We start from the raw sequence: 21,746 nt of genomic DNA, 5'->3' as shown, positions 1-21,746 counted from the left end.
AGCACTGAAATTGTTAGATCTGTTGTTTTCCTTGAAACACGTGCCAGTGAAAGGACCAGATTTTAGCTTTGTGGCACAGCGATCACAACAGCAGTTGGCGATGCCAGTTTTTTACAAAAAATATACCGGGGTAAGAACACATCTTCCTATAATAATACCCCTATATTGGGACTAATGAAAATTAAATCTGTAAGAACTTTCTCCCACATTATTTCTCCCACAAATTTTCTACCTTCCTATTTCATTAGGGGAATGAAGTTGCCCCTTGGCAGAAGGTGATGAGGAACTATGCTCAGACTCAGTCCCCAAGAATGCATGCAGATCCCAAGAAGCCGCAGAGCTTTGAGACAAGCCACATGCAGGCCATATGCTCTATGAGATCTGAGTCAGCTCTAGGCCGCTCCACCAGAACCATATAATCAGGAACTCCCTGTATTTGCGATCATGCCTTATCTTATTCCTTACTTCCTGAATATAAATAGTTCCATTCTGAAGAACTTCCAGTCAGATATTTATCATAATTTCATGTTGCTATTTTTAAAAAATAGGTACACAGTTTTGTCATGCATAGCTTAGAGACAGAATGGTTTCAGTTTGTGGCAACATAACTCTTACTGACCAATAAAATGTTTATACGCAGTTTAGTGTGTGTTTAAGGATTGCTACCCAACTTAATATAGACCATTTAACAGTATCAGTTTGAGAAAATGATTTTAAAGTACTGGAAGTATTTTGATGATTTTGTTATTTCATTATTAGAAATGGACTAGTGAATTTAGAGAATGTTTGAATAGGTAATACTATTTTATTCTGTGGACAGAGCTCCCATAATGAGGACTGGTTTTGCAGAATATGGTCCAAACTTTACTGTGGAAAGCTGCAGGTCCACACCTTGTGTTATTTTATTCTGCTAGAACACAATACATAATTCCGCTAAAATGTCACTTTCATATTTGCAAGAATGTAGTGAATTTCTGGACTAAATCCTGTTCCAGCTGGGGGGGTATAGCTGTCCATCTGTGAAGGTGAAATACCTGGAAATTATAATTTGAAGAGGCTACGTGTAGGAAAATAAATAATGTTCACCTATCTATTCTAAATGCATTTGTCTGTAAGAAAGCATCTAATCAATGTTAAGTGTTTTTTACTCTCCTATCAGTACTTTTTTTATTCATCTATCAACAGATTATAGTTAGTAAAAGGGTTCCCACTGGCATCAGTAGGCTTAAATTACACACATAAGATATTTGCTATGGTTATACGACTTTATGTGATTCCAGAAGTCACCTCAGGAAGTGTTCAGAATGTATGTCAAAACTTCAGCAAAACCTCTAGCAGTTTGCTATTAACTACGTTAAAATGCTGTAGTAAAGATGGAGGAGATTGGAAATTCCCAATACTTAATTAATCTGTTGATAAAATTAAAGTTACAAGAGTTTTTTTAATGTTAAATTGAGGCATTAAGAAATTTCTGATTTTTTTAAAAATCAAGAAGACAAATTTTTTCTTTTTAACTATTGTAATTTCATTTTGTTTGAAAATATTAGAGTAAAAATTCTGTTCTCAGGTCTGCACCCTGTGCCTCAATCTGACTTGATTTCAGGAGACTTCCAGGCAGAGAAACAGATTACCATAGTAAGGACCTACAGATCTGAAGACTGTCCCACAAAAACAATTTGAGACTTGTTTCTGTTTTCATTTACTATCCTTTATGAAGGAACAATTTTATCACAACAGTTGAGTTAATTCATTCAATTTTTTGCTTCAGTTACACCAACAGTACATGCTAGTTGATTCAGGAATTCTACACGTTCAATTATTGGCACTTCATGAAAATTACATTTTCTGGATTCTATAAATTTATTTTGTCAAATCTCCCAGAGAGAATTAAAGGATAACAATGTTATTCTTGTGCCTGTACTTTCAATGGTTTCCATTATATGCTTTCCATAATCAGAAGCACTGATAATTCTCTCATAAAATATGCATCAAAATAAATTGAAGGGGCTATATCCTCACCACAGGATAGCAGAGCTATTCACATGCACCAAGAGGAGAACACACTGTGTAGCAGCAAAACTGCAAAGTGCTCTAAAAGGTTATATGTATAAAAAAAGTGCTGTTGAAAGGCACTAGTGACAGCACACTCCACTGAACAAGTACGCTGACTTTAGTTGCTTTCTCATGTTAGACAGCAGTACTTTTTGTATCCCTCCCTGCTTCATTCTGACAATTTTAATACAGAGTAACTATTAGTACTGAATGATAAATGTTTCATATTTGCAAGTGTGGCTTTGTTGCTTGTATTAACTTCTAGGGTAGGCAATTTCCTACATTGCATTTCCATTAAGTTAGCACTGCTGATAGATAGAAGAGCCAAATCCAGATCCTCAGTCAAACTCAGTCAAATGGTCTTTGAGTAACTAATAGCTGAAAGCGAGGTGGTGGGAATGCATGCTATTTTATTGTTTAAGCTGTTTTTTCTTTTCTTGAAGCCACACGAAGCATCAATGATTGATTATATTGTGTTCTCAAGAAAGGTATCTTGTACTTCATTTGCAGATAATGCGTCATGTTATTAAGTCCTTATGATCAGCAGGGTTTTGTTAAAGTACACACTATAAGTCATTTTTCTGAGTAAACAGTAAATGACATTTATATTTTATATAAATTTTATATATTTTTTCCTCCAGCATATACCTTCTAAAAGTAAACATTATCGTTTGTCAAAAACCAAAATACCCATTCCTGCTCACCCAAGCTTTCCTAGTGCATCTCATAGACAAATTCAAGAAGCACAGGAAATACAGCCTTAAATCACTGCAAAGTCTTCAAAGCCCTTAAATGACGGATTTATGAAAAGAACTTAATGTATGTGAAAATGTGGCTCTTAATAGTTTGTCTGAAATTCTTGATTTCATCCTCTTCTGATGTCAAATATTACAATGTCACAACAGCTGCTAGTTTAAATGACTGATGTAATACAGAAAGATGTGTTATGAAGCAAAGAATGAGCAGAAGGAAAAAATAGTTTTTATTCAAATAACTGAAGTACAGTAAGCCAATAGTCTTTCCAGAGCATGACTTACATACTAGTATACCGCTTCTGATCTAACATTATACCTACAGCAGCAATCAATACATATTTTCCTACTTTAGTTGTAAATGTAGTATGGCATTATGGCATTATTTATACATGAACGTGCACAGCATGCTACCTATGGTAACTACACTGCACAAACTTTATATTATTATGGGCTTCCAATGTAAAAACTGATTTTGGTAGCAATGAATACAGAAAATGTTAAGTAGAAACCAAATTGTTTAGAAATAGAATTGTTTAAACTCTTTTGCTCTTCAGTTCTTTAATAATTAGACCAGAAGCAATCCCACCCTGAGTTATTTTTTTATCGTGATTTCTTCAGTAGCCAATCAGTTCACTTAGTTTTGTCTGTTAAATGGAAGTGCTCCAAATATAAGAAATTGTATTATTTATGCTTACAATGTTTATAGAAATCTTAGTTGTTAGTAAAAATTACAAAGAATAACATGAAATTACTGCTTCTCTGCTGAAAGTTAGTTAAGAATTTTATTTGAAAAAGTTTTGTGAATTATACAGATGATAATTAGCTATGTGTAACAACTTTGGTAAGAAACTACATACTTGTATTAGCTGAATACTTTCTTCTTCTAAATAATTGGACTTGTTTCATTTTTTTCTAAGCATTTAGTTTGTTTTTTGTTTTTTGGGGTTTTTTTTGGAAAGGCAGTGGTAGAGAAGGAGAAAAGAAAGAAAGAGCAATTTTTAGAAAATAGTCCCTACTCATAGTAAGGACTTACTTAATAGTTCTTACTCATTTGCAATGTAGATAACTTTGTGCTTCTCGATGACATCTATATCATGCTCCAATTGTTTCATCTGTGATTCCAGTTTTTCTTTATGCATCTTCTTGGGAATGGTGTCTATATCTACAGAAAGACCCTGAAACTCATGATGCACCTCCTCCCAGTTCTTTTTCAGACCCTACAGACATTACATGAAAAGGAAATATATGAGAAAAACTTACTTCATTAAGAATAACATACACACAAGCTACTTAGACTTTTTTTAATATCGACTTTGCCATTGCAATGTTAAAATAATAGATAAACATATGGAAAATGCTTAATCATCTTAACTATTTGGACTTAATTAATCAAATGCTTAAAAGTTAAGGTAGTTCCAACAGAAAGGATCTTGGCTTATTTCTAAAAAATACAAGAATGGGTCTTGTTCCTAAAAACTCGTCTGATTTGGTCTATTATATGAATTAGTTTATCCCCCCCCCCAAAAAAAAGACTGTTCTCTGCAAATGCTGACTAAGCAAAACATGAATTTTAATATGAACTAACATTTTACTAATTCAAAGCAGAGTATTTATTGCATAGCAGTTCATGCTTTGTGCATTCATATTGAAACTCAACAACATATTTTGTCTGTAACGGTTATTCCTTTATCTTAATATACATCTAAATAAATTTAAAAACCCTACCTTAATATGTGAATCTAAGTCAATATACAAGTTTGTTTATTTACTGTCTTGTAATGCTACCTGTCTTTGCAATCAAAAGCTGTAAAGTACTCCAGTAATGCTCCTAGTATACTAGGCAAAAGGTACACTTTACAAGTATATAGTCATGAAAACAAATACAGTATTTCTGAAACCTTCATAGAAGAGCCATTCACTACTTTTTTAGATAATTCTTCCTTGTTTACATTAATAAAAACTGGTTTGGAAACCACTGAAAAAGAGCATTTGAAAACACACTAGAACATCTACTCCTCACAGTTTACTCTAACCCTGCAGAGTGGAGAGATCAAAAGCAAATTGTGACTCCTTCAATAAAAAGCTCCCTTACAGCTGTTCCAACAGCTATTTAATATGTTGACTGTTATTGCTATGGGCTAAATCACAAGCTGAATGTCTAACTCTATATAAGGATTTCTAATACATGCCGGATCAGTGAGAAATATGTACTGCATTTATCAACATTCTATTTTATTCTCATAAAATCACAACTAACATTGTGCATAATCAAGAGGTATTTCAGAAATGTTGGCAAAAATGATTTCCGCTTGTTTTTGTAAGTTCATAAGGCTTGACTTTGCCATGTATTTTTTCAAATCAGATAGTGCACATGTGTGCACTAGCACAGTCAATTATTTTAAAAGACAGGAATTCCCATATGTCTACATCTGAGCACTGGATAGAAGCCACATACCCTGGGGACACTAGTTCCTCCTGACATTATAACTGTATAAATAATCTGTCCCATGAATGAGAAAACATTTTGAAAAATTTAAAAGAAGATACTGAATTAACAAAATGAATCTAAAACATTTTAAATTAACAAAGATGACATTTCTTCTTACTCTTGTATTTGAAAAATGTAGAACACACTTTTATCAAACAACATGCACAATGGTCAGCAGCTGAACTCATGTGCCTTATTTCACTTATAGTTGCATAATTAACTTGCTGAACCATCAGCTTCTCCCCTGCCTTCCCCATCACAACAATATCTTCATCTTCACCCTTGCTGTTATGTTCCTTTTATTGCTGCCACTGCAATACCCTACCCTCTCTCCCATACTCCTTCTTAGAATTTATTGCTTTCTCCATAACCAAGAAATGTCACTGTGCTACCTATTTTGGATTTATCCTCTTGCTGATTAATCTGTTAGCTTTGCAAGTGAGTTAGACACTGTTCTGTCTCTAGATATTCTGCTGGCCTTTTGTGGGAATGTAGTATCTGGGAGATGTCCACCCATCTGCTAATTTGCTGCAAATGGCTGCTAAGATCAACAGTTATTAAGGGACAAACTGACAAACAGACATCACTGTTTTCACAGGAAGCAGCTAAAAAGTGGCCAAGAGAAATTGCAGTTCAAGACCTGGATTACACCAAAATATGCTGACAAACACATAATTTAGTCAGTGCAAGTTTGTACAATATAACTATAGTATACAGTTAGTAACAAAACTAAAGTATTTGACCATTTGAATATCTGTCATTTAAACTGAGAAACAGTGCCTATCTTCTCATCTCTTCATACAGTATTAGTCTTACACAGCTGATGCAATGTCTCTTTTCCCATCAATTTCTGACACCTCAGACAGGCAGCCTGTCTACCTCTGCTCATAGATCAGTACAGTGTATTTTGTTTCAAATCTCAGCTTTTTCCCTTACTATACATTTAAAATGTTTTTTTTTTTTTTATCTCTCTACCTCTTTTATGCTATTATTTCTCTTTGCAAAGACATGTTTCATACATACTGTATGGAAGACTATACCAAACAGCTTGACAAAATAAGATTTTTAGTCATAATTCTACAAAGGTATTACAATTGAATTCCATTTTCTATTTTTGCCACATCTAACACATGCCACAGCATGACCTTACACTCTATTCAGCCCTGGTGAGGCCACATCTCAAGTACTGCATGCAGTTCCGGGCTCTCCAGTACAAGAGAGACGTGGAGCTACTGGAGAGAGTCCAGCGTAAGGCTACGAAGATGATCAGAGGGCTGGAGCATCTGCCCTATGAGGAACGGCTGCGAGAGCTGGGCCTCTTCAGCCTGGGGAAGAGAAGACTGAGGGATGGATCTTATCAATGTGTATAAATATCTGAAGGGAGAGTGTCAAGGGGACGGGGACAAACTTTACAGGTTTGTGACAGGACAAGAGGCAGTGGGCCGAAATTGAAGCACAGGAAGTTCCGCTTGACCGTGAGGGGGGATTTCTTCACTGTGGGAGTGACGGAGCACTGGGATAGAGAGGTTGCCCAGGGGGGTTGTGGAGTCTGCTCTGGAGATATTCAAGGCCTGCCTGAATGCAACCCTGTCTAACATGTTCTAGGTGATCCTGCTTGAGCAGTGGGGTTGGACTAGGGACCTCCAGAGGTCCCTTCCAACCTTACCCATTCTGTGATTCTATGATTTAGCCAGTGAAGTCCTGATGTGAAGATAGAAACTGCCAGTAAATGTGATGGTGTTATGTATCAGGAAAAAACAAGATGCAATTCGTGTTTTTCTATGATTCACAAACAGAGAGTCCGAACTGTCTCTGGATCCATACAGCTGATTTTCTGCATCCCTTTGAAGCTTCACTGAAATTCCAAGTGGATGGAGAGGATATGAATCTACTAGATTTGACGTAACTGTAAAGCTGCTTTGTAACTGCAGATAGATCAGCGCCCTTCTGCTCAATTTAGAACTGTTCTATAGCTCCACCTAGTGAAAAAGCAGCCAGCCCATTTGTCTTCCTTAAAAATCTAGTACACTTTTTATATGGACTTGCATTACCTTATTAATCCTTTGCATATGTTACTACATACACTAAATCAAAATATGCACCTGCAGAAGACTGTTCCTTTCTTCATCAGATAACCGTTTCATGGCTCTTTTTTTGAGAGATTCCAAGACATAGGCCTCATGTTCTTTCTGAGCTCTCTTAATTTCTTCATTTCTCTGTGTCACATATTTTGGTATAATACCATAATCCTGTAAGTGCAAGGAAAATATTTATGTATGCTTTCAAAGAGAAACCACAGACATACTTGTCATACATAGTATATTACATTTTAACAGATATTTTGACATGGAATTTTCTGCCACAGAGCAATAAAATCTTAAATTTCTGTTCTCCGAAGTATCAAACATTATTCTCCCTATAGTCTTATCAAAAAGCATGAAGAATTTTCACAATTTTTTTTTACAATCTCAAAAGACAAGAGGAACCAGAAACTAAAACACCTATTTATAAGAACTGATGGTAGAGTGAAGACTTTGAAACCTGTTAATGACAGTAAACCATTTTATATTTGTACATGATGTCAAATTCTACCTTTGGAAATACATGTTTCTTAGAAACATTCCTTGAGCAGTTTTCTTGCATCCTGATTTCTGCTAAAACACTGTAAGCCCTACAAAACTACCAACTACCAACTATCTAGTAACCATAGTTCTCTAACCACACATCTTGTATCACTCGTATGGTTTCAGTTTTGGAAATACTAGTCAAAATCCTAACAGTGAAGAAGGCTGCCAAGTGAATAGATTATTCAGCCAGAAGTTGGTTCCAGTTGGTGGAAAATTCTTCTTTTACTCTGAGATGTGAGGTAAGCTGGTGCCTAGTGCCAGGATGATTAGAGGTGGTCTAGCTATTGGTGGGACTGTTGAGTGAGCAAAAGGAACCAAGCTTAGCTCTTTATCTCCCCATTAGATAACCCGTGGGCTCTTAACGCAACACACCTACTTTTGCTTTAGCAGCATCATTTTGCTGAATTTTTGCTGACAACATAAGCAAGTGAGTACAGAGTAAAGGCAAGGCACAACTGCAGTGCTTATGTTTTCTCCTTGATGAAACTCAAGGGTTCTAACGCAAACAGTATCTAAGCATCTCAAAAAGAATCATAAACACTTCACACGAGAACACAGTAGTGAATCGAAAAATAGACATTACTACTGATATTTCCACTATAATTTAATACAACTTACCTTTTTTTTAATATATTTTGGAACAAGTCCTGAAGTTTCAAGCAGGTGTTTGTCTCCTTGTCTTCTATCAACATAAATAGGTTGCGGTTTTTTAGCCAATCCCATGATAGCAGCAACAGCATTTGCATTTATAAAATTCTTTTTACTCTGAATTCCCATAAGTGGGTGATCTGTCCTCCGTGGCACTGATAATGCAGGCATTTTCCTACTATCTTGTTCCTTTTTTCCTGTGAATTGAACATATAAACACCCTTAGCAATAACCATTAAGAACTTTACAGTTCAATATTATTAATTTTCTCAAGAGGGAGAAATAATGTACCAAATTATATAAAACCAACCTTATCTAAAACATAAAAATTGACTGGGGATGTACTGTGATGAAAACTAGTATGCTTGTTTGGTGTAATGGAAATTAACCTGGGAAGTAACTGCGTTGTTTTAGATAGGTTTCCCATATAATATGCTACTCATTACTTCCTAAGCCCGTTTGTGTGGGATTCCTTTCAAATGGGATTAAAACTGCTTTTACCAGAGATGCTCATAAACAATTATTCACAATACTTTCTCCAGAGAACAAAGAGACTCTTCCCTTTTTGTGTAATCTTTTCTCCAAAGTTTCAACAGAAAGTCAGTAGTTTCCTGCTCAGATGAGGGATGACAGACAATCCATTTCCCACATACTTCCCACCAGTTATAACTCTGTCATTATCAGAGATAACTCAGAAGAAGCTAGAGTAGTTTGATTCAGGTTGTCTAAATTCATGTTCATCTCTGATGCTGTAGAATACAGGACTTAATCTCTATTTCTCTCAGGATCTCTTCTGGGAAACAAGATCTCTGAAGCTTCTCAGTGAACACTGGCTCACCCTTATCTGCAGAACACTGACATACATTTACTGTTTTGGGAACTCCCATTTCTTCTGGAGCCAGCAACTGATTTTAATTACAATGAATGTAGGAAAGCAGTAACACAAGATCAGTCTAATGTTAGGAAGCACACCTCCCCTAAGGAAGTGGTAAGTGATCAAACTCCACAAGAAAGACAATATCCTAGATTTCAGTGAAAAAAAGAAAACCAATCTTTGTGTCTGTTCTGCTTCTGCAACCTACTTTTTAACTAGATGGACCAAAACCAGTTTTGAAGGCAGTCCAGATTACATCAACAAAATGCCATAATCCAATAAAGACACTTGGTAACTGGTTACATTCCAAGTTATGAAAGTATGTTCACATGCTTTAGAAAAATAGATCATGTACTTCAATAGAGATGATTAAACAGTTTAATTTTTCTGAGGTATGTATGAAACTCCATCCAACAAAGGTGCAAGAATGTTCTAATTTAATGACAGAATTCCTTTTCAAGATGTACTAGGAGCTAATCATGGCACTGAAATAACAAGTCTGTATGGAAGTTATGATGTGTCATGGTCATTCTGAAGCTCTAGCACAATGACTCCTAAGGTAAAACACCAAAACACATATTAGTAGGAGCCCTGAATCAGTAAGTAGAAATAGGAATATTGTGAGCTGCTTGTTTGAGAAAAATGTCAGAGCACTGAATTTCAAAATATAGCCATTTGAAAGTAGGTAACACTATTTTTATGATAAAAGTACATAAAAAGACCTTATGGACTGCTCAAAGTTACTGGTGAATCACCTTCTTTGTTAAACTCATCTAAAGCACTAGTGTAGTAATGTAACAAGTTCTTGAGCTTGGAAGCATTAATGCTCAGATGTCATGAAGTATTACATTTTGGTACACTAAACACTGTTTAGCTTTTCTGAAAAAGTTAAGGTTTTATTCAAAAAGCACCCAAGATGCCCACAGGACCTCAGAGACCTAAGCTTACCTCAAAGTTCTGATAATCCATATTGCTTGAGGCATCAAACCTCCAAAGCCTCATGGGATAGCCCATATTTTCAATGCTAAAGTTGTTTGCATGTGCCAGATAGATTATGTGCTGGACTCCCACACACTATTACACAGCATATTTTTGTTATACTACACCATAAAATTATCTGTTTTTCTAGGCTAAAAACAGTTTCAAGCTAAAGCCTTCTAACACCATTACAAATTCTGACAGCGATGTACCTACAACTCCAGCAGCATTAAGGTAGTCCTTTCTGGAGTAGGACTATTCTTACAGAATTGGCTTTGAGGATGAACATTAAAATTGTCATCTCCCTCTCCCTAGAATTATGATTTATGCCCAAGGATAGGATGTTGAAAAACAGGCACTTTAGAGCAAAATATTCTTTTTATTATTTCTTTCTTTTTATTTCTGTGGCATGCAGCTCTCCAGAAACTTCTAAGCTTTGAACACTGCCAGTCAATTTAATGCTACAGGATTAAGGCCAACAGTGAATGCTGAAGAGTAAAAGCTGTATGTTAGTGATAACATTAAGAAAAATACACACTTTCCCCATGTCCATTCAAGTTTTAAAAACAGTTAACTCACTTTTAACACCCTCAATTATATTATTTACCTTAATGATCAACTGCAGGGAAGATTGACACATCAATCTAAATCAAATAATTCTGCATTTAAATATTAGTAGGGTAGAACATATCACTGACATATATTAAATATCTAAATAGCTGCAGCCAAAAGAGATTTAAAGATATTTCTATTCATTTCAGCCAGCATTGTATCATACGACAATAAATGTTTCCCATATTTTCTATTCACAATATTTTCCAGTCACATATATAATCTCCATGTTACCTGTTTCAGTATTTTGTAGAATAAAAACGAGAGAAACATTTTTGTAAAGTAGCTAAATAATTTCAAAATCACAGATATTAAAAAAAGGAAACAATCCCAGCACTCAAAAATGATTTTGAACTTAAAAAAATCAGATTCTCAATAATTAACAATATTGTTTCCAATGTTAACATTATCATTTCTAAAATAACAAAAAAACATATTAAATTTCATAGATTTCCTGTCAACACTTACTCTCTGGTAGCTTGGGTTCCTTTGAATGTTTTTGCAGAAAGTTTTTTGGCGAGGGCACTTCAACTTTTGCTGGCCCCATTGTTTTCCACTGAGCTTTACTTTTCTCTATTTCACGTTTGATGAATGGTCGAAAAGTTGATATATACCTTTGATGTTAAAAAATAGCCAAAAAGAAGCTAAAGATCAGAAAATTATTTTTAAATACTTATTCAAATAATACACACTTTTGCAGTTGTTCAATCCAAAAGCCCAAATTATATTGTTCCAATACCTCTCTCAAACAACATCTCTCATTTGTACACCTCTGCTAAGGTTAGGCCCAGCACTGCACTAATGAGGTGTACTTCTAGTTCTAAAGCTAACTTGCTTCTTCCTTCCTCTTTTGTGCCTCCCAGGTCACTATCACCTCATTTGTGGAAATGGTTCCTGCATACACTGCTCATATAAATACTGAACACAAGTCTTTTGAAACTTGAAAAACTCCACATTTTGGAGCAAAATGGCTTTGAGTGTTGCTTACCAAAACTGTATTAGAAACACAAATTCATTATTTTAACGATGTTATGCATTACACACTGGGGTCTCTTTATTTTTTAATTATTTTCATTTAATATTTTGAAAATGTATTTTCATAGGGGGCTATACAGTTTGTTCAAAAATGCACCCAAAATATATTGCTGTTGTATATTTACAGGAAGAAAGTATCAATCACGAGCCAACTTCATTTGATTTTCTACGTTTGAAAATTTCTAGCCAGGGAAAGGTGCAAGCACTAATGTATCTCAAATATGTTGCAGAAGGTGAGGTAATGTTGTGGGACCTTACATAACATTGTAATCAGACATACTAAAGGAGAAATCGCAGTTGGCTTCAATGAACATTTACAGTTTTGTTCTATGAAATGAAATATATTTTAAAGGCATATAAAACCTCATGCTTCAGAATACATCAAAACAGATGATGTGGAGAGTTGGAGAGAATGTCTTTGATCAGCAGATTATCTCATTACTGTCCACTCTATCATTGTCCCAATTCTCCTCTTGAACTACTTGTTACAGGCTAATATAAAAGATTAGATTAGATTAGATAGATGATTGCTCTGAATTCTATATATATTCTATATATACATAGTCTATATATGTCTTACATGACACAGATCTGAACTCTGATCCTGAACTACTGAAGTTCGTAGTGGTTTTGCCACTAACACGTGGCTAATGCAGAAATCAGTAATAGCTCAGATACGGAAAACTTCACACCCTGCAGTTTTGGAGAAATTTTGCACATAGCATTGTAACTCCTGCTTTAATCAAAAGTGTACAAACATTTTCTTCAAAAGAAGCCAAATGCTGGTCATTCACTGATTAGTACCATTTTGCATTTAACTGAGGATTGGGCTCAGTTACATAAACATCACAGATGCTTTGCTGAAGGTGTCAGATCTCCTGGCTCCTGAAATCAAGGCTACCTTGCCACATACCCTCTGAAATCCACCGTTCTTTAGGAGTAATGTTGTATTTGATTGTGGTAGACAAAGACAAAGGAGGCAGCAACTTTATGTTGACTTATTTTTGAGGAGTTAAATGTACTGAGGTTCATGTACTCTTGAAATGAGAAAGTGAATGAAAGAGTGAATGGAGTAAGGGTCTTTTTGGACAAATGGATGTGGCAGCCCTATCTTTTCAGTGAATGTTGACACATGGTCAGGACAGTGGAAAATGCTGCTGTATGCCAAAAATATAGAGCTAGAGAGGGCCAAGAGGAAGAAAATACAGTCATAAAGGACTTCATGATCTTAATCCATTCAGTATTTGGCAAAGGAAGAAAGGGCAATATATTTATAAGATGACAACTACTGTTCCTTAGATCTCATCTTCCTGGGACATAGAAGTTGGGGAAAATGAAGATGCTGGCCTTGGTTTCATGAGTAGTACCCAGTCAGTTGGGAGTAAAATGTATCTATGATTCCATTACAGAAATGACCCTTTATTTTGTATACATTAGTAAAAATTGGTAAACTGACACATACTAGTCAAGAAACTGGTTTTCAGCTGTTGTCACCAATTGGATATTTGGCACACTGTGAAGCAATCAGGAAATGGGGTGAAAGGGTATAAATCACTGACATAGGAAAAGGGTTTTAGAAAGATTATATTCAGCCTAGAGAATCCCTTGTCTAAACTGAATTGATGAACTATAGTCATGTAATGTCCAAATCTCTGAATAGTATTAAGATGAGAATGGATTTAATGTGCTGCTTGCCCTCCTCTACTATCATTTCACTTTGTGCCCTCTGCAAAATTACTCTTCATTCCCACTGGAAACAAACAAACAAAAAAATGTAGCATGTATTTTTACATGGAAAAGGTTCAGAATGAGGAATCTGGCAAGTCTGAACCTCTTTATTTGAAAAGGGATAACTATCTTTGTTCTAATAAATGTCACTGGTATTTTGACCGATTTTAAAGCTACCATACTATGAACTGAAAACGATTAAGTGTAACAGCTTTCTTTCAAATACAGTAGTAGGAATCAGGAAAAAAAAAAGTATTTACAAGATCATCAAATATGAACTTTATGCACGTTCAAAAAGGAATTATTACTAAGTGTGTAGAAAGCATTTTTTAAATTTTTTTAAGGGGTGAAGAAGAGAGGCAAAATAAAACATTGCAAGATATACTCCATACAGGAAAGGAATGGATATGTGACACTGAAAAAAATCCCAGAGAAACGGTTTTTCAGCTGCTGTGTGATTCCTCTGTGTGGGAAAACACTGCCATATAAATTGTGTGGCATCAAAGATGGCAAACTGATTCATCAGCCCTTAGGAACAGGCTGTTAACCCTCAGATGTTAGTTCCTGTGACTCATTAGCAGGAGCACTAACTAGGCAAAAAATGGATTTTTTTTTTCAATAGCTGTCTGTAACTTATCAGGCTTAGTGCTCCGCCAGAGCTAGCCAGTGCGCCGGCAGCTGCTCGCTCACAGCCACGTACCTGGGCGGCTGGACAGGCCTCTCCTCCAGGCGCGGCAGGAGGTTGTAGATGCTCTCCGGGGCGCGCGGCGCCGCCATCCTCGGGCGCGGGGGCCCTGCGGGCGGGGCAGCCACACGCTCGCGACGGGCCCTGCCGCTCCCCTCCCGCGGCGCTCGCCCTGTTTATGCCCCTACTTCTCCCTCCCGCCCCCTCCTCGCACTCTGCCGCTTCTGTGGCCGCCGCCCTCTCCCTCTCCCTCTCCCTCTCCCTCTCCCTCCCCCCGCTGCCGCCGCCGCCCCGCGCCCCTACCCCGCTCGGGCGGCGCCCAGCCGCGGAGGCAAGCAGGGGCCGACATACTGTTGCTTCCGCTGTTGCTAGGGAAACCGGTTGCCTAGTAACAGCTTCACGAGGGGCGGGATTTACGCCCTCCCACTTCCGCCTCCGGACGGAGCGCCAAGGCCAGGAGCGGTGGCGCAGGCGCAACAGCCTCAAGCGACGGCCAAGAAGGTGCTGGCAAACCTGGCGAGCAGCGCACGCGCACTTCGCATAGGCGAGGGCCGGGAGCGAAGGGCCCAACAGGGGCGTGCCGGTCGGCCTGACTGCGCATGCGCCTCCGCTCCGGGCAGAGTCGCAAGGGGGCGGAGGCGCGCAGGTGGCTGCGCATGCGCGGGTGGCGCAGGTGAGGCTGCGGCGCGTGGGGCTCGGCCGTTACCTGGCTGCGGCAGGTGGCCCCGCCCCGCTGGTATGTGAGCGCCGCGCGGGGGGCGGGGGCGTCGCAGGGCTCCGAGAGGGGCGGGGGGGGCTGGGGAGCCCCGCCGCGGCCAGGGCCGCCGCCCGCTTCGGCGCCTTCGAGGTGTCCAGACCGCCATAACGCGTGACTGGCGTGTTCCCGGCGCCGTCCCTGCCTGCCTGCCTGCCCGCCCCCGGCGGCTGCCCCGGTCTCCGCGGCGCTGCGGGCGGCGGCTCCCTCCCTCAGCCGTCCCCGGCCCTCTGCGGACCTTGCGTGCCGTGTTGCAAGCACAGCCGTGGCAGCACCTGCCCTTTGGATCTGTAATACAAATCTGAAATGTGATCAAGCAGCTTTGTCATTTATTTTTTTATTTTTTTTTTAATTTACAGACCTAATGATGCCCAGAAGTGAGGCTGACACCTTCCTGGCAGTGAACAAGACTGAGGTCTCTGACAGCTGTAAACTGCTGCTGGCTTCCTTGCTTACTGAATTTTAGCCATATAGTATGTATTTGCAAACTTCATTTTTAGAATGTGCCTCAAGTCACCAGGATCTAAGGCTACTTTTCACTAGAACTCTTGCTATAGCACTGTAATCATCAGTGATGATTATAAAAAATACCCATGTTTTAAAATGGTACTGCTGTTAGGAGTCCAAGTGGAGGGTAAAGATGTATTGTAAAAACTTACTACTCCCCTGGAGGTATGGATGTGTAAGCTCTGCTTCAAGGGGAAAAAAAACCCCAACATTTTGACCAAACTGGTTATATCTAAACTAGGTTGGTTTGGTGGTGTAACTAGACTGCTAAACTCTGCTATACATGAAGCCTAATTCAAGGCTTTTTTTAGAGTGAAGATTTGCCAACTTAATAGAGAACTAATTTCAAAAGCAGTTATATTTGACTGATGTGAACCTTTGTGCACATATGTAATTTTGAGGAGTAAGTCCCTATAGCATAGATTTATAAACAGTCCAAGTGTTACATCGTGAAGCTCTACAGCACATACTTAGTGCCTGCTCCTCAGAGTGAATCTGTAGTGCAATTAGGCACATAGGCCTCAAAGTTGAGCATAGTGTAGGCTCCCTTACCTGATACGTAAGGTGTCGAGTGTTTTGTCTGTTCAAGAAGTAAAATTAACAAAAGGCCCTAAATGTTTTGAGCCCTGAATATAAACTTATATCTGGAAGCTTAATAAAATATCTTTTACTGGCCCTATACCCCTGTATATATATTCCCTACAGTATATTACCATACAGTACAGCTTTATAATTATACTGAATAATATAACTGCTTTTCACAGATTTTGTTTTTTAAGTAACCATCATACTGCTTCTACACAGGAGCATTCCCTAATACTTTACAAAGATTGGAAGAAACCACAGCATGCTATGCCTATTTTAGTTTTACCTGTATCTGGTAATTATAGCGTGTACATTAAATTACAGTGCTGAGTGTAGTTAGGATCAACAGAAAACAGAATTAAGTTTAGGAGACTTACCCTTTCCAAAAACATCTCTCCATGTAGAAATGAACGAACAGAAAAATTTAAATAATTAAAAGAGCTTTGACTTTGTAACACATACTAGTAGTATGATAATGAGTATGGAGTATAAAAGACATCTAGGAACACAGAGTAGAATCTAGAACAAGGAGCAGATGGAACTGGAACTGAAATTTGTTTTCATGGCAATCTTTTACAAAATTTGAGCCTCTTATTTTTGAAGCTGGAGTAATTTGATACTATGGCTCTGATGGGGAACAGTAAGGTCTTAAGGACTGCTGTGATAACTGTAAACATGAGAATTCATGAGTGGGTCTTTGGAAGATAATGAAGTTCCTGTTCAGTGCTCACCCTACCTTCTGCTGAAATCCTAGATCTGTTCCTGCTTTCCATAGTTCTAAAAAGCCGTTGGAAACCGTGAGGGTCTAGAGAAAAGCTACTGGAATGATTGAAGGATTTGGAAACTCACTCGATAGTGAATTTCTTGAATCTTTCTGTGGAATGTCATAATTAATGTGGGGAAACATCTCATTAAAAATCATGTCACTGATGAAAATAACCAGTATGTAAACTAAAAGTATTTTAATAAATAGTGTTAAGTAAATACCAGAAGTATCAACACCTAGACTGAGTTTTAAAAATTCAGTTATTAGAAATTGCTGATTGCGAATCTAGTTTTGTGTTAGGGTGACAGAAAGAAATTGTACAATTTGCAACTCAGTCACCCATCTCTTTGAGTCCTGCATACTATAGCAACTAAAAGTTACCTTCAAAAAAAAATATATATATACATTTTTAAGGATTGATGAGTAATCACTAAGTAATAGCAGTCTTGGATTTGTACGTCCAAAATTTCATTAGTTTCCTAAAAGAAAGTTCCCTGTTTTTCTCTAAGCATTTTAGATGTGATCAATAAAGAAATAACAGCATGACACTTAATTGACCTCCTAAAATGAAAAATGACTCTCTAGGGCTTTTTGTGCAAGTTTGTGCCTTTTCTTTTTTTGAGGATCCTCCTCCTTGCCTGTAAACATCACACACAGTTCTTATTCTGCAGTTCCTGTTGATACTGGTGTTGGTTTCCCTACATAAAGAAAATAACACACTGATTTTGAGAACTTTTGCTTCATCTGTATTGGAGATCCTGCTTTTGTCTTCATGATATTTTCTCTCTCTCTCTCTCTCTCTCTCTCTCTCTCTCTCAAACTGCACCAAGTAACATTCCATTATATTGCTTGGTTTCCTATCTTTTTAGAAGAGGACTGGATGCAATTCTGCCAGCCTTGCTGTTGTGCAACAGTCTGTGAGTTTTCTGTTCATTTAAATGGTTCTTATATTTGATTTCTGGAAAGAAAATATAAGAAATCAAAGCTAAAGACATCTTAAGGGGGTGGGTGAATACAGATTTTGTTAAAGTTCTGATTACAGCAAGATAATTTAATTAAGCTTCCTTATTTGTAAACATGTATGTAAAAGATGATTTATTATAGGCATTCAAAACCAATTGGTTTTGCCTACGTACTGAATTATTTGCAAATAGTATCATAGTGTTAGGTTTGATAGGTCGTTATTTAGCCACAAGAGGTGGACTGTAAGAAGTGAGATTTGTCTGTGGGAGGTGAGCTGGAATTATGCAGGGGAGTGAACAACCTTCAGAAAAATATTTACCTCTTTGGCACTGAGAAAGTCATAGTTGGATTTGTGTTCTAATTCTTGCTGTTCTGGCTTCATATTCTTTAGTTTTTATATCGCTGTTTGCTGAAGGACTAATTTCCTTTTTTTTTCTTTTTTTTTTTTTTGAAGCAGTTGGGTGGATTTTCAAGTTGACTTGAAAAAACAGCAGAGGAAGATGTTTCACATTGTTCGGTATCAGCCTTTAAGACTAATAACCCAAAACACTCTTTCTAGCATGTGTTTAAAACTGATGTTTTCAAGACCTCTAGCTTTCGCACCGATATGGAAGTTGTGGTTCTCAAGCCATTCTCTCATTGGAAACAAGAATATTATCCTAATGGGACCTCCAGGTGCTGGGAAGACAACAGTAGGGAGAATAGTAGGTCAGAAACTAGATTGCCCTATCATAGATGTAGATGATGATGTCCTTGAAACAACTTGGAATATGAGTGTGTCAGAAAAGCTGCAGGATGTTGGTAATGAGCAATTTTTAGAGGAGGAAGGAAAAGCCCTGTTGAAGATTGCAGCATCTGGAAGTGTAATTTCCCTTACTGGGTCCAATCCAATGCATACTGCTGGCATGCAGCATGTGAAGAAAAATGGAATAGTTGTATATCTGGATGTACCCACAGCAGTCATTATGCGCAGGCTGAAATTAATGAAAGTGGATCGCATTGTGGGCCAGGGCTCTGGTATGTCTCTCAAGGACATACTTCAGTTTAGGAAGCAGTTTTACAAAAGGTGGCATGATATCCGTGTTCTTTGTGGAGGAGAGCTTACACCAGAGGCTATAGCAGAAAAGGTACTTGATGCAGTTAAGAGATATCAAAACTCAGAACTGGAAACTTTTATTTCAACTAGGTCTAGTAGGTCTGGAAATTGTAAGCAAAAAGACTCTTCTAAATATTTCAGTGACGTTGTCACTGAGGGTTTAGCCCCTGATGGGGGACTCTTTATTCCTGAGAGCGGACTTCCAAAATTAACTGCTGGAGAATGGCAAAGCCTGATAGAAGCAACTTATGTTGAAAGAGCCCAGGTAATACTGGAAAAGTGCATACATCCTGCTGATATACCTGCTTCTACACTGGGAGAAATTATTGAGACTGCTTATGGAGAAAACTTTACCTGTTCTAAAATTGCCCCAGTTCGGCATCTGACAGGCAATCAGTTTCTCCTTGAATTATTTCATGGACCAACAGCTTCATTTAAGGATTTTGCATTACAGATGATGCCACATGTATTTGCGTACTGTGTTCCCAGAAGCTGCAATTACTTGGTTCTGGTAGCTACTTCTGGAGACACAGGAAGTGCTGTCTTAGATGGCTTCAGTCGTCTCCATGATGCTGACAAACAGAGAATTGCTGTGATGAATTTTTTCCCTGAGGATGGAGTAAGCCAAATTCAAAAATCACAGATGATTGGCTGTCAGAAAAAAAATGCCTGGTCAGTAGGTGTCAAATCTGATTTTGACTTTTGCCAGACAGCAATAAAACAAATCTTTACTAATTCTGATTATACTGGCTTTCTTACTGTAGAATATGGAACAGCTTTAGCTGCAGCAAACTCAATAAACTGGGCACGGCTGCTTCCTCAGATAGTTTATCATGCCTCTGCATACCTTGATCTTGTTCATCAAGATATTATTGCTTTTGGAAGCCCTGTAGATGTTTGCATTCCTACAGGAAACTTTGGCAACATATTAGCTTCATTATATGCTAAAATGATGGGAATTCCTATTAGAAAGTGCATTTGTGCTTCCAATGAAAACAATGTTTTGACTGAATTCATAAGAACAGGTATTTATGACTTGAGGGGAAGAAAATTAATTCCCACTTCATCACCAGCAGTAGACATTTTGAAGTCCTCCAATCTTGAACGATATTTGCACCTGATTGCTAATGGTGATGGACAACTCATGACACAATTATATAATCAGCTGGAAAATCAGGGCCACTTCCAGCTGCAGAAAGATTTACTTGAAAAGCTTCAGCAGGACTTGGTGGCTGGGTGGTGCTCTGAGGAGGACTGTCTAGCTGCCATCCACTCTGTATACAGTACTACGGGGTACATTTTGGATACACACACAGCTGTTGCTAAAGTAGTTGCAGACCGATTACAAGACAGAACTTGCCCAATTATTATTTCATCTACAGCTCATTATTCTAAGTTCGCACCTGCTATCTTGAGGGCTTTGAGGATTGCAGAAATAAAACAGAATCCATTAAGTCAGCTTCACTTGCTGAGTTCTTACAGCCCTCTGCCTCCAGTCCACTGGGGCCTATTAGAGACCCTGAAAAAGAATGAGAATGAGGATCATCAGATCTGTGCTGCTGATACAAGTATGCTGATGTCTCACATAGAAGCCTTAATTCAGAATCATTTTATGAAAGTTTTCTGAGTAAATTGTCTAAACTATCAGACATCTACTGTGCCAATTGCAATACTTTCATGGCAAAATGCATGTTTAATAAACTCCATCCATTTCACAGCATAAATTTGAGAAAGTTGTATTCAATTGCCAAATTTTCAACAATATATTTGAAGTAATGCATGTGAGAATTCTAGTAGCAGTAAAAGATTCTGAGTAAAGAGGATCAAAAGCCTGGAATATGCAGGTCGTGCGTGGTACAGACAGCAGCAGTGCAGGCTTTCCTTGGCAATGCTGCTTCCTTCAGGAGCCTGAAGCGTTCTCCGCGGAAGGAGAAGGTAATGCAGTCTGACCTTTCTGAGACCGATAGCTCTGGCTTTGTGAAAACGATACCATCACTTGGTCAGTGCGTGGTTAGTTAAACTGTAACTCACTTCATTTGGGGTATTGAAACATTATCAGATACTATAATCGTGTTTGTTTGTTCCCAGTGAGGGTTGATTTCACTACAGAGATTCAAGTATAAATGTGTTGTTAAACCCTTGAAACATCCAATTTGATACAGTCATGTATATTGTTTTTATGTACTGTGAGGCCAATGTTTATATAAAGTTTAGTTCTTTTGCTGTTTTTTCAGGCAGTTTTTCCTCTAGATATTTTCCTCTGTAAAACAGAACCCTTTGTTCAATATTTTTAGTAACTTTTGAAACAGTTCTTTAGTATGTTCTAGTCTTTCCTAGGCCTTTTCTATTTGACCTTTAAAATTTAGATTTTTTTTTTAATGCTGTACAATAATTTGTTAGTAATAGCAGTAATCTCCATAAATGTAAATAAATATTTAATTTTGTTTCTTTATTTCTTGCATTTTAAATTTTTAGGGTACAAGATTTATCTTAAAGGTCATATGGGCTTCTGAGAATATGCTAATTCTGTTTAGATAATCTTTTTAGATTTATTTCCTCAATATTTAATTAGCTTTGCATGAATTAGTATAAA

General features: G+C 37.7%; 2 protein-coding genes across 9 annotated transcripts; one reads left to right on the top strand and one right to left on the bottom strand.

Annotated features, from left to right (window-relative positions):
• Nucleotides 1-1,683: 1,683 nt before the first annotated feature.
• ENKUR (enkurin, TRPC channel interacting protein) lies at nucleotides 1,684-14,848 on the bottom strand. 3 transcript variants are annotated; one of them, XM_062567698.1, is made up of 6 exons: nucleotides 14,834-14,848; nucleotides 14,498-14,591; nucleotides 11,503-11,648; nucleotides 8,541-8,767; nucleotides 7,398-7,544; nucleotides 1,684-4,024 (listed from the first exon to the last, which is right to left on the bottom strand). In XM_062567698.1, exons 2-6 carry the CDS (start codon nucleotides 14,572-14,574, stop codon nucleotides 3,851-3,853), a joined length of 771 nt encoding a protein of 256 aa, XP_062423682.1. In that variant the 5' UTR covers nucleotides 14,575-14,591; nucleotides 14,834-14,848; the 3' UTR covers nucleotides 1,684-3,850. The 3 variants fall into 3 exon arrangements, with proteins under 3 accessions (XP_062423682.1, XP_062423680.1, XP_062423683.1); XM_062567696.1 differs by having other exon boundaries at nucleotides 14,786-14,843; XM_062567699.1 differs by lacking the exon at nucleotides 14,498-14,591 and having other exon boundaries at nucleotides 14,786-14,848.
• Nucleotides 14,849-15,113: 265 nt separating this feature from the next.
• On the top strand, nucleotides 15,114-21,479 carry THNSL1 (threonine synthase like 1). 6 transcript variants are annotated; one of them, XM_062567693.1, is made up of 4 exons: nucleotides 15,114-15,155; nucleotides 15,596-15,651; nucleotides 17,964-18,011; nucleotides 18,512-21,479. In XM_062567693.1, the coding sequence occupies exon 4, from the start codon at nucleotides 18,558-18,560 to the stop codon at nucleotides 20,778-20,780; it is 2,223 nt and encodes a 740-aa protein (XP_062423677.1). In that variant the 5' UTR covers nucleotides 15,114-15,155; nucleotides 15,596-15,651; nucleotides 17,964-18,011; nucleotides 18,512-18,557; the 3' UTR covers nucleotides 20,781-21,479. The 6 variants fall into 6 exon arrangements, 4 of the variants coding, with proteins under 4 accessions (XP_062423677.1, XP_062423678.1, XP_062423676.1 ...); XM_062567694.1 differs by having other exon boundaries at nucleotides 15,120-15,218; nucleotides 18,515-21,479; XM_062567692.1 differs by having other exon boundaries at nucleotides 15,120-15,218.
• Nucleotides 21,480-21,746: the final 267 nt, after the last annotated feature.

This window comes from Rhea pennata, chromosome 2 (assembly GCF_028389875.1).
Source record: "Rhea pennata isolate bPtePen1 chromosome 2, bPtePen1.pri, whole genome shotgun sequence".
Lineage (NCBI taxonomy): Eukaryota > Metazoa > Chordata > Aves > Rheiformes > Rheidae > Rhea > Rhea pennata.
This window is presented reverse-complemented; position numbering and strand designations above follow the sequence as displayed.